Genomic DNA, 13,415 nt, shown 5'->3' on the forward strand with positions numbered 1-13,415 from the left:
CCGCGATAAGGCAATCTTAGAGGTATTTTTCATCTAAAAAAAATAAACTTTATAATTAAGACCTAGATCAATCTAGATGGTAAACGTTTTTGGAATTTCACGATTTGGTGACTTTTTTTACAATAACTTTCATACACGTGACTGAAAAAGAAATCTCTAGGGCAGAAATACAAATAATGTGGAAAAAATGTGATAATTTTGCGCTATTTCAACAAATTCCCATAGGGTCTAATAGTAAAATTTGACAATTTTTGAGATGGCCCCCTAAGAAATCGGGGTGGTAAACATTAGATTTTTTAATCTTAAAATCATGAATATAACAGTAAAAATCCCTAGGGTAGAAATAATTAGACTCGGCCTCGTTAATATGAACAATTCCTTAATATGTTTTTGTGAAAAGTTATTGACAAACGAGTTTTATGAAACAAGAATACCAGCAATCTCGTTTAAAGTCCTTTGTTTTGAAGTTCTATGGTCAATGCAATGACCTTGTCAGCTAACACAATCTATCATTAAATGCTAAGTAAACATATTATCTGGTCATAATTTAAACACTGAAATGTTAAAAGACATTTTTTGCTGTTCATGACCAGGAGCACACGGCAAAAACATGATATGTAATACAGAATATTTTAGTTTGTATCTTATTCATTTATGATAATTCAGTATTATTTGGATATGAATAATAAACACCGTCAAAACACCCTCTTCTTATCAAAAAGTAAAGATCTTAAAGAAGCTACGTAAAGTAAATCGATGAACTTTATTAGGCTTTGCTTTTGATTTTAAAAGACAATCATTTCAATACGAAAGAGCTTCATTTCGGTAATGTATACAAATGTATAATTTAATGGGTGATTGTGAGACAACAATGTTACGCAGTTTTGGACAAGGAAGATCCTAAATGTCTCTTGGTCATCAAATATTAACATTTTTTAAGTAGATTTTCAATAGAAAGAATTGTTTAAAATGTTTTGAAAATTTTACGATGTACACGACAGGAGTTGAAAACACCATTCCCATAGTGATTTCTTTTTACCCTGTACGTCCAACTGTCTTTCTTTGAAAAAGAAAAGTGTTTGGAACTTTAAAGCCTTAAATTATTTGTATAACTATGCTGGTTTTTAAATTCAGTCTATAAATTATATCGAGAACAATATAATAAAGTCGTTTAAATGTCTTCCTGTAGTTACATGATCTGGCAAAGACAAGGAAGTAAATAAAGCCAATATCACTTATATTCCTCTTGTGTATGTTCTCAAAATGGTTTTCATAATGAAAATATTATTATTTTTTATTTTCGTAAATTTAATACTTTGCGAAACGTGTGATCCAAGTCATGGAAGTGAAGGAGTCTATGACTGTGTTCGTATACCTAAATATGATGGTTATCAATGGGCCGTCTGTCTGTCGACCGAATCCTTAAAGAAACACACGGCTGGACATATGGGCTGTCAGGGGTCTTCATTTTGTTGGTTACCGTGTACTCAGAGTGTATACCCCGAAATCAGGGAAGGACATATAGCAAAGGAGTGTGTGTGTGATCCGGCTGAAAACGAAAGAAGAAAGAGATCCCTGGCACTAGAAGGGCGTGAGGCACGAGTTTCAGTACCTCCTGCTTGCTACATACCAGCCCTTGACAATAATTGTCAGTGGTATTCCAATTGTTTGGAGGCTCACTCTTCTTGTGAACGAAGTGATTCTAACTACGCCATTTCATACGGAAAAGCTATTTGTTCTATTTTTTCTGACGAATATAATTCATTTTCGGATGATGGAAAAAGTTGGATAAGATCATCGCAGAAATGCATCGAGGATAGGATGCGATCAGTTTTAATGCCAAACAACACTGAAGAGTGCAGGAATATTCGAGAACGTGCATTCCGGGTGCATTCTGATTGTTACTTCCAAAACAACAATGCTAGGTTCTGTAACATCCTTGGTACTGACCAACAAAAGATTTACTGGAGCATTAAACAGGTTTATGAACATGCATTCAGTGAGAAATTCGATGAAGGAATGGCTAAATTTCGATCCTGTCTTCGAAATGATGTCTTTGGACACCAAAGAAAGTTCATGTTTTATGTTGAGAAAGATTTAGATGAAAACATCGACGAAAACGAATTTGCCTCAAGTTTAGTAAAAATGTTTGATTTTTCCTCACACGGTATTGACTGGGACGTAGATAAGGCAGCTTATTCTAGAAAGAGGAGAGAAGTTAACAAACGTAAAGGGTATCAGATCGTAGGAATATTTGTTAGTAGAAAACAGGTAGACTTTATTGAAAGATCCAGAAGAAGTACAAATCAACCTTTCCTACAAAAGACCCCGAATAATGAATATGACGAAAAATTCTTAGAATCCTTCAATAAATCGATAACAAATGGAATAGCAAATGATGCTCTGGAAGTTCTAAATATAGATGTATCTCGTCGGAAGAAAAGAGCAATAGGTCTTGTAGCAGTAACAGCACGTAGGTATTTTTAGAAAATCTAGTGGATAAATTTCAAAAGTATGGCAGAAAACAGACGGCTCATTGGATGAAAAATTACACTCAATTTAAAAAAAAACAAATGCTATAACTTTTTGTTTTCATTGCTCTATTCATTCTCATTTGTTTTTGAATGACACACTCACTGGTCTAGCAAATCTCGTACTGAAGTTACCAAGTACGTTTATAACAAAAAAAATCGTTCTTTTATTTGTTAGATATTTTCTCGCAACGGATTTGGTGGGAATATATATATTTAGTTACACGTCTTATTTTTGTAGAAGCTGTCATTTTGTGTAATTCATGCTTTGGATGTATTCGTTCTGTGCTGCTCATCCATACGTACAGACAAGGAGTCCTACCCGACACCCCCAACGACATAAACCCAAGATTTTATCTTCATTCCAAAAATAAAAATGATATACATCTCAAATTCTCAGATTTATCTAGTCTCAATGATTTCAATCAGACCAAAAAAACTTATATCATTGTTCATGGATTCTTAAATGATAAGGAAAAGCCTTGGATTTCTGATATGCGCCAAAATATTTTATCCAAGGTTTGTTGGTTGTGAAAGATTATTTAAAAGCACTAGGTTTGAGTCAAATATGTTGATATAATATGCATTTGCAATATCGAAATCGTTAATATAGATTTGTTTCTCACACAAAAAGTCACAATGTTGTGATAGGTTGACGCAAACGTGATAGTGGTGGATTGGGAAAAAGGTGCGGACCATCTTTTACATTACGAACAAGCTGCAGTCAACACTGAGGTGGTAGGAACCATTCTTGCTCTGCTTGTTAGAAGTTTAGAACATCACAAGGGGGCTAAGAAATCACATATCCACATCATTGGACACAGTCTTGGTGCCCATGTTGCAGGATTCGCGGGAAGTGCCCATAAAGATACAAGATATCAAAGAATCACAGGTACAACAATCAACCGAGAGAGAGAGAGCATTCTCAGTTAAACTTTACACGTCATGCCTTAGGAGGTCTTTGTACCTATGAGCAGAAATTCAAACGATATACTCATCTTTAGGTATGCCCCTCAGACACTGATGAAAACTGCTTTAGTGTGAGCACAAGATAATGAATTCTCTAAACTTTAATAGATATCTGAAAGAACGGTTGTCTAAATCGAGGGATTGAATTAATACTAGTAATCTGGAGGACCAGGTTATGCCTTGATTTTGATAAACTGTGGAAACGGTACGCGAATTTGAATTCTCTTTAGGACTTTCCTAATAACAAGAAAGAATCTTGTTATTTACAAGATATCTAGATGAAAAGACAACTTCTCCTTAGATAGAAATACGATATTAACATTTTATAGAACAGCTGTTCACAATTATAATGTACTGTTCCAATCGTTTCCTGTGTCAAAAATTGCAAAATACATAGAAAATGGCAGTGAATAAATTGATAGACACAAGGTTTTTCTTGATGTAAAGTAAATTTGAGGTACATATACGTGTAATGTAATACTGTAAACATAATTATGTATATAAATATACTTTGAAAAACATGAATATTATAGCATGTAATCTAAAGAAAAGCAGAGACGACAAACGCTTATCAGAGTATTTTCTTTTTAGGTATGGATCCTGCAGGACCATTCTTCGTCACAAAAGGGAAAGACGCGAGACTAGATAAAACTGATGCCCATTTTGTGGACGTTATTCACACAAATGGTGGCTATGGATTACCAAGTTAGTTTTCTCTACTCTATGTCCCGACGTATATATGACAGCGACAAAAAGTGTGTTTCATGTCCGTCTTTCCGTTCATACAATTGAGTTCGTCCGTACGTCTAACTTTATTTTCATGAACAATTCACCATTTTTCTGATCTTGACTTCACTATTCATAATGTTTAAAAGTTATAATCTTTCATTGTGTTCATGTTCTTCTTCATCCTATAACTGCAGTCCTGCTGGACACGTTATTACGGGTGACGTATAAGGCTACAAATGAGTACCTTAGATACCTTATTTTAAAAGGTCCTTAATATAGGAAATATAGGGAAATATAGGAATGCAACCCTTCAACTGGCGTCGGAATTTCATATAAACCATGGATTCTGTTGAAGTTTGCACCAGACGTTGGGCCAGATATGAAAAAAGACGTTGACACTTTGTCAGAATGGATTACATTTATCAGACCCATGTTAAAATCGCGTATTAAGAGATTAAGGGGCAATATGAAAACCATATATCCTTCTGTATTTAATAATCCCAGACGTGAAAAAAGAATTAAGCCAGTGTTTTTATGTACGACTTGTTTAATATGAGGAACTCTTTTGTTTTAGAAGATCGTTTTGTGTATGTTATTCGTTTTAGGTTTAGGAGGCAAAACTTGTGTTTTATAAAAACTCTCATCCTGTTAGTTTTACCTTTATTATTGGCGTGGTGGCAGCGACAAGGATTATACTCGAACCCAACATCCAAGGTAAAGGAATTACCGGCAAACGTCGCATAACAGGGACAGTTTTCACGTTAGCTGAAAACAATTTGTGAGTTTACACTTACAGTCAAACACATCATGGCCGGCAATCGCGCTCCAATCAAATGTCCTTGACGAAAAATGAAACAATTTGCACGAAGACCAACAATGTATGCCCATTATGCAAACAAGCAGGAAGTTCTCGCTTTGATCATTTTCTAAGCACCTGCAAATTCTTACCTCAAGATGACAAGACATTCATGAGTCGAGCCAGATACCTATGTGCTAGCAATAATTTCCCTGACGATGCTGATGAGGAGACTAGTACCAGTAACCCACTCCCTCTGACGATCAACTCTATGACCTGGAGGGAGTCCCTACTTCAAGACGAGTCAGCACAAAACAGTCTCCACAAATGAAATCTTACTACAATCAACATGTCATCCACATAACACTAGACAGTGGAGCAGGAATCAGTATGATTAGAGCGTGCGTTGCTGAGCTCCTAGGAGTTGAAGTCAAAAAGTCCACACAACATGCGTTACAGGCCGATGGCACCACTCCGCTAGAAATAGTAGGAGAAACACACTTTGATGTGACCCGAAAAAACATAACGCTACATGTGGAGGCCCTAGTAGTGAAAGATCTTGATGTGGACTTCCTAGTAGGAATCCTCTTTCTGTCTGCTAATGATATCAGTATCCGTCCAGCACGTCATGAAATTATGATTGGTGACCTTCATGTCATCCATTATCATACTCGGGAACGAAACCAACAGCACCACATTTGGCAAACTCATGCATATGTAATGAAGTCCCCATCTACAACAGTATGGCCTGGATCACACCTTGAGCTTGAACACAGCCCAGCCGAGGGTACAGTGGCTGTTGAACCTCGCATTGAATCTCGATGTGCACAACACATCTCAGCTACTGTAAATCACTTTTTATTAGCGAGAAATTTATTTTCGCGTAATTAAGCGAGATGGTATGCTCGCGAAAATTTCATTCTCGCGTATTATAGAATTCCTTAAGATTATATAGAGCAATGACCACAATTCGTGAAAATTTTGTCTCGCTAATAAAGAGTCAATGACTATCTCGCGAAAATAAGGTGTCGCGAAAATTAAGTGATTTACAGTATGTTAAGGACCTATATGGAAAATGTGACCTTTGCACCGTTTTAATATGTATTACTTCTTTTAGAAAATTGTAACAAAGCAACTGAATACTCGTAGAAAATGTAATATAGCTATCAATAATGGATAGGACTGGGCCGTAGTTATTACCAGTTATATAGCATGTATCAGCTGTTTGTCACGTGAGTTGTATAAAAATAGAATTGTTAAGCTGAATGTAGGAATGTGGGGATAGTGCAAGGGCATACGCTTGTTTTTTCAAGGAAAAAATTGATACACATTAAAAGAGGTTTATATCCTCTACCCAAAAAGTGCTGGGAGCTAGTCAGTGCTGTTTGCAAGTACTGAAAACTTTGCCAAAAATGCTTATAATAGCTAAAAATTTCCACTTCGCTTAAATTCTGTTATAAATAAAATTAATGTTAAGCAGACCAGGATCAGCGCCCAGCATTTTTCAAAATATACACTATATAAGCAATAAATATTCCAAATTTCAACTCAAACAAAATAGTCTATGCCCTTGCACTTTTGATGTAAATCACGAATACGCTCATCGTTTTAGCGATATTCTCTGCATTCCTTATCCCTGTGCAGCTTCAATACTACTAGATAAATTCATTTTCTATTCACAATGTATGAAATAAATTATTTTTTTTTAGTTTTAATGATTAGGTTTAAAAATTAGCAATGCTATCATATTTATTTAAGCATTCTTTTAATTATTAAACCAGTGAATCTAGTCCTCTGGATCATTTGTGCTGCGTCATGTCAAGGCTGATGACGTCATATTTGACGAAAGGCATTCTTCTTTTATTCGACTTTATCGCTATCAAGTATTTTACAAGATTTTACAAATAATCGATAAAATAGAATAGAATAGAATTTATTACCAATCAGGGCCCATTGGGCATAAACATATAACATATATAATTACATATAAACGTAATAAAGTACTAGACAGAATACAACAGATGGTGAAGAGCAATTCTTCTATTAAGTATATATTGATATATGTGTTGGTGGCATTTTAAAGTTTCATATATAGACATGCATGATGGGTTGTTGTACAAAAAATGTGCATAAGTATTATTTATGGTATATATATATATATATATATTTAAAGCACTAAAAAAAACCAACAACACTGTATATCCTAAATGTCGGATCTACCGAGTAGATACAAGGTCACGGATGGAAATTTATATAAAGCACTAGAAATGACCAACGACACGAACAATAAAAATTGTCAAATTTTCGGGACGACCTGTCCCTTCCTCAGGACAAAGAAAAAAGTTAAAAAGTCATAAGAACAAAGGAAAAAACGAGAAACAAACAAAAAACAACTAGCACTACTACTAAACTACTAAACACTATATATTTACAAACTTAGTTACATGTTGAATTGGAAATTTTTATATATATATATATATCAAAACACATAAAACTATGTTTGAAACATCAACAAGAGGCAGCAAGAGTCAGTGCTAAAGGATATACAGAATTCCACTTCTGCCTCATGTAGAATAAACAGACATAAAATTTATGGAGATAAATATATATTATATAAATAAATTTTACATTGTTACATGTGTTAATTAAATTGAACTACAATGGACAGCAAGAGTCAGTGCTGAAGGATAGTATATTGTTATTATACATGTATGAAAGTTATCCACTTCTGTTCAATGTAGAGTATATAATAGAACACACATATCAACAATATATTTACATAGTGTAGCATAAGTATTTAAGTAAGGTACATCAAATGATTTTAAATTTCTCTAACTATACATGACTTATGAATTCACACAATTTGAACAGCACATCAACATCTTCACAGTTCATTAACCATAAAAATTGGTTATTTTTTGACAAGCTATTAAAATGATGACACCTCATAGATATCGTGGATAGTAAATTTATTCTTAATTGACTGTGGCATGGACAATTTAAAAGAAAGTGTACTTCATCTTCTATCTCTTCTTATGTACAATTGGAGCATATTCTCTCTTCTCTTGGAATACCGTCTAACTTTTTCAATCATCAGATTGTAAGAAAATATTCGAAATTTTGTTAGAATCTTTTTTTTCTCAAACTTTCTTAAGATTAATAAATAAGGTTCTAGCCCAAAGTTCTGTTTAATTGTGCAATAGGTGTCCAATTTCCCATAATTACTTAAATCTTCCTTCTTTTGATACCATTTTTCAAGAAAATATGATTTTAGAATGCATTTACAATGATGTTTAAATGTTGATGTAGATGATATCAGATGAGTCGTTAACTGAGGAAGAAGTTGTTTAAACATATCAATAGAACCAAACCATGATAATTTGTTGTTATTGAAATTCGATACTGAGGTACTATATGCAGCTTTTAATAGAGGATATGTGTCATCCAAATTCTCTAACCTATGCCAGTATTTCAATATATTCTGAACAATACTGAAACTCATAGGGTGTGTACCTAGTATATAAATTCAAGTTGTTATTTACGCATGATCATGTCGTTAATAAATTTTTGTGACTTGTTAAATTTCAATGACGTCACAATTAAACTTCCAATACGATGTACAAGGAATGTGAACTCTGACCTTCCTTAACATAGCTGAGATGTGGCCTAGACCAGAAATTGTTGAGGTAGTAGCAGGAAAAATTCGCATAGTGAATAATACAGACGAATCCAAGCAACTGAAGAAAAATGAACATTTCTGTCAAGTTCTTCCTACTATACCGGCATCAAACAACACCAATGACACATTGCCCAGTTCCTTGCCAGCCTCAGAGACTTCACTACATGACACTGTCCTCCATTCGGGTACTGTCAATGTCAATCCTGACCATATCCTCACCCCCTGAGGCTTAACAATTATTTTGCAAAGTCCTCCAGGAACATGTTCGATCCCTAATTCAGTGGATACAATGGGAAAGCGAACAAATCTGACATGAAAATTAACATGGACCCAACGCAACCCCACAGAGGAAGGGCCGCCTTCCACAATATTCTAAGGGAAAGTTACAAATTCTGCAAAACAAGTGTAATGAACTGGAGGCCCTTGGAATCTTGAGAAGACCAGAAAAGTTAAACATTACTTTAGAATACCTTAACCCATCTTTCCTCGTTTCTAAGCCTAATGGAGGACACAGACTAGTAACCGCTTTCGAGGATGTTGGACGCTACTCGAAACCTCAACCATCCTTAATGCCCAATATCGACTCCACTTTGCGCACCATAAGTCAGTGGAAATATCTAATAGTAACAGACCTAACTAGCGCCTTTTATCACATTCCGCTAGCTAAAATCGATGCGCTACTGTGACATTGTCACCCCATATAAAGGCGTGCTTGTTTATACCAGATGTGCAATGGGGATGCCGGGATCAGAGACGGCTCTAGAGGAGCTTATGTGCAGAATCCTAGGCGATCACCTAGAAGCAGGATATGTGTCCAAATTAGCTGACGACCTGCATTGTGGCGGAAACACTCCTGAAGAACTTCTACCACACTGGGTCAGCATAATGACAGCTCTAGATACCTGCGGTCTGAAGTTATCAGCAACCAAAACAATAATCTGCCCACGTTCTACTATAATATTAAGATGGATCTGGACACAAGACCGCCTTTCAACGAGCCCTCATAAGGTCTCTGTTTTGTCTACATGTAAACTTCCGGACTCTGTCCACGGCCTTCGCTCATTTATTGGGGCCTACAAGATGTTATCCCGTCTCTTACCTAGTTGTGCACATGCCATCGCCCCACTGGAGACTGCTATCAGTGGTCTTCAGTCAAAAGACAAAATTAAGTGGTCTGAGGAATTGGTAGAACACTTCCACACAGCCCAGACAAAACTTAAAAATTCCAAAGAAATCTACCTTCCAACCAGAGATGACCATTTATGGATCATTAAAGATAGCTCTGTAAGAAAGCGCGGAATTGGAGCAACACTATACTTGATGCGCAAAGATAAAATTCAATTAGCTGGATTCTTCAGCACAAAGTTACAGAAGCACCAAGTGACGTGGCTCCCATGCGAAATCGAGGCTTTGTGCATATCTGCAGCCACAAAACATTTCAGCCCTTACATCATCCAGTCAGCCCACAAAACATGCGTCCTTACAGACAGCAAACCATGCGTACAGGCTATACAAAAGCTTTGCCGTGGTGAGTTCTCTTCAAGCCTTCGAGTGACGTCCTTCCTCTCTACAGCTAGCCGTTACCAGGTTGACCTACAACATCTTGCAGGTTCCGCAAATATTCCTTCTGACTTCGCCAGCAGAAATGCAGCAGAATGCGAAAATCCTGCATGCCAAATATGCAACTTCATTATACAAATGGAGGACTCGGTCGTGCGTGTTGCAAAAGCCAAAGACCAAAGTACCATTAGAATGGAAACCTTGCCCTTACCCTTTACAACTAGGTCAGCTTGGATCAATATCCAAGCCGAGTGCCCGGACTTAAGACGAACTCATGCACACTTAAAACATGGTACCAGACCCTCCAAAAAGCTCACAAATATCCGAGACGTCAAGCGATATCTGAACATAGCTACAATTGCAAGAAATGGCTTAATTGTGGCACGCAGGTCTGATCCACTACAGCCACCAACTGAGCTCATCATAGTCCCACGCAGTGTCCTTGACGGCCTTGTAACTGCCTTTCACATTCGTTTGGATCACTCTACAAAACGCCAAATGTTGTTGGTCATAAAGCGCAACTTCTATGCATTGGATTTGCCTCAAGCAGTCGACCGTGTGTGTGACTCTTGCCATAGCTGCGTTTCAATCAGAAAATTTTCAAATAGCTACATTTAACAGTCATCAGAACCCCCCCCCCCCCGATGTCATTGGGATTAACTTTGCTGCCGATGTCATAAAGCAGAACCACCAACTAATCTTGGTCTTGAGAGAAACGGTAACCGCCTACACAGCTGCTTGTCTAGTTGCCGATGAAAAAGCCCATACCTTAAGGGAAGCACTGCTCCTGCTGTGTATGGATCTCCACCCACTTGATGGGCCAAGAGCTATTAACCGTGTTGACCCTGCTCCAGGTTGTGTGGCCTTGCGCGAGGATGACCTCTTAGATCACTATCACATCAACCTTGAAATCGGACGAGTTCAAAACCCTAATAAAAACCCAGTAGCCGAAAAAGCTGTTGCGGAACTTGAGGAGGAAATACTCTGGAGGAGGCCCAGTCTCACAGCTTAGCCTTTCCACTGCCGTAGCAAGACTCAATTCCCATATCCGTAGTGAGGGCCTGTCAGCACGAGAAATGTACACCCAACGCAATGAGTTTACACATGAGCAACTTCCCATGGTCGACCGGGAGATTATCGCCCAAAAACAAGCTCAACGGGACTCCAACCACATCAGCAGTGCATGGACCAAGTCAAACTCAAAAGGGCCACGCCCTCTTTCCATCCCATCTGTCGGTGATCTAGTGTACTTGTATTCGGACAGAGATAAGACCAAAGCCCGTCCCAGGTATATTGTCGTCTCAGTGAATGATGAGTAGTGCTACGTGAAAAATTTTTCCGGTCAACAATTACGATCTAACTCGTACAAGATCAAAGCAAGCGAGTGTTACCGTGTTCCGACAGAGTTAACCTCTAAGCCCCAACGACAACGCATCCCTGAAGACGAAGACCTGGAAGATATCCCCATCTCCCAACTCGACACTTCTGAGAAGCTTCTCCCCTCAAAGCCTGCAGTGACCATCCCACAACACGAGGTCTCTACCTATAAACCATCTCCGATTCCAGAAGTTCTATGTACACCCCCACACACAACCGCAAATGCACATGAGGAAGAGCGGGATTCGGATACAGAGGACGAGGTCCAAGATGCCTCAAATCGCCCTCAGAGAGCAAGAAACCCTCCGTCTTACCTAAAGGACTATGTTGTCTCATTCCCTTAATTAATCAGAACAGGCTGTTTTGTAAGCATTTCTTAAAGTTCGACTTTTATTTGTACGCTTCATTTTCCCAACTAGTTTGCATCTGCCACAGAGAGTGTTTATAATTGATTTGTAAAACCGACACAAAAAAGAGACAAAAATGAGAAAAGAGGTTGCGTCAGTGTTTTTATGTACGACTTGTTTAATATGAGGAACTCTTTTGTTCTAGGAGTTTTGTGTATGTTATTCGTTTTATGTTTTGGAGCCAAAACTTGTGTTTTATAAAAACTCTCATCCTGTTAGTTTTACCTTTATTATTGGCGTTACATATATTACTTGATCAGTGCGCACTGGTCCATGCTGACAAAGCAGGTAACACCATTGTCTTTGCTTTAATGTCCTAATCACACGGAGAGTTTAAATCACAGTAAATTAATGCGAAGTAAACTAATGCAAATTTTAAAAATCAATGCCAATAAAACTAATGCGAATTAACGAGGACTAGTCTAATTCGAGTGCGCATGACTTTGCGCAGCTTTTTAATTTCATGCAGTCATTTGTGCGACAGGGCACCTTTGCCAAATATTTTGAATTTAATAAAAAAAAAATTAACACTATCTGTAATCCTTACTGGTCTGAAAATTATTTTACGACATTATAAGGAAAAAAGCTGAAATGGCTCTAACGACGTCACCATTTTCGGATTTTGTATAAGCAATGCATGACGCTGAAGAATGACGCACTACTCGCTTGTACTAGTATATGGAAGTTGGTCGGTACGTGATGAAATATTCCGAGAAGGCCTTTGGCCTTCACAGGCTTTGATCACGTGGGCCAAGTTACAACCTGAGAAAAAAAAAATCCGACTTTTTCTATCACCGTAAGCAAAAGGGTTTTCAGTTCTCATTCCAAAGACCAATTTTCACCTCAAAGTCAGTTTCAAAGTGCCACGCACTTGGCGAAGGAACAGTTGCTAACTACAGTGTATTTTTTAAATCAACTTGGGTCAGTAGCGCCTAAGATTCGCGCCCCCGACCTTCTGACTACGGAGTGAGCGCTCTACCGACTGAGCAACATTGACTGTCTTTATTAAAGGATATCCAATCCTCAGCCAGGAAGGATAACTCAAAAATTAATATTTAATTTAACACGCATCAATATGAGGCTTCAAAATGAAAACTTTTCTTGCAATAATTTTCATTTTATTCATCTTCAAATGATTTAAGGTTTATGGAAGTCTTAGAAGAAGTAATAAAAGTTGACATTTGTACCCTCTAAAAGGAAAAAAATCAATGCAGTTTCAGAAAAAATAAGATTTTCTTGAATCTAGCCTTAGATAACAATGCTTATAAGCAAGATATGAAATAAGAAGTGATTTGTGATGTCTTGCAATGATAGCAAAAGCTTTTTACACTATGTTTTATACAATACATGAAGGAAATAGCAGACAG

At 37.2% G+C, this 13,415-nt stretch overlaps 1 protein-coding gene across 1 annotated transcript in view; it reads left to right on the forward strand.

Moving 5' to 3' along the window:
- Positions 1-1,231: 1,231 nt before the first annotated feature.
- The window catches only part of LOC134238210 (uncharacterized), a 13,135-nt gene continuing 951 nt past the window's right edge, over positions 1,232-13,415 (forward strand). The window contains exons 1-4 of the mRNA XM_062720323.1: positions 1,232-2,473; positions 2,773-3,050; positions 3,183-3,423; positions 4,092-4,205. Of these exons, the coding sequence (XP_062576307.1) occupies positions 1,264-2,473; positions 2,773-3,050; positions 3,183-3,423; positions 4,092-4,205 (1,843 nt within the window). The 5' untranslated portion in view covers positions 1,232-1,263. The remainder of the gene's footprint in view (positions 2,474-2,772; positions 3,051-3,182; positions 3,424-4,091; positions 4,206-13,415) is intronic.

The sequence above is a fragment of the Saccostrea cucullata genome, unplaced genomic scaffold (assembly GCF_032062105.1).
Source record: "Saccostrea cucullata isolate Sc308-1 unplaced genomic scaffold, CSIRO_AGI_Scuc_v1 ctg570, whole genome shotgun sequence".
NCBI classification, from domain to species: Eukaryota; Metazoa; Mollusca; class Bivalvia; order Ostreida; family Ostreidae; genus Saccostrea; species Saccostrea cuccullata.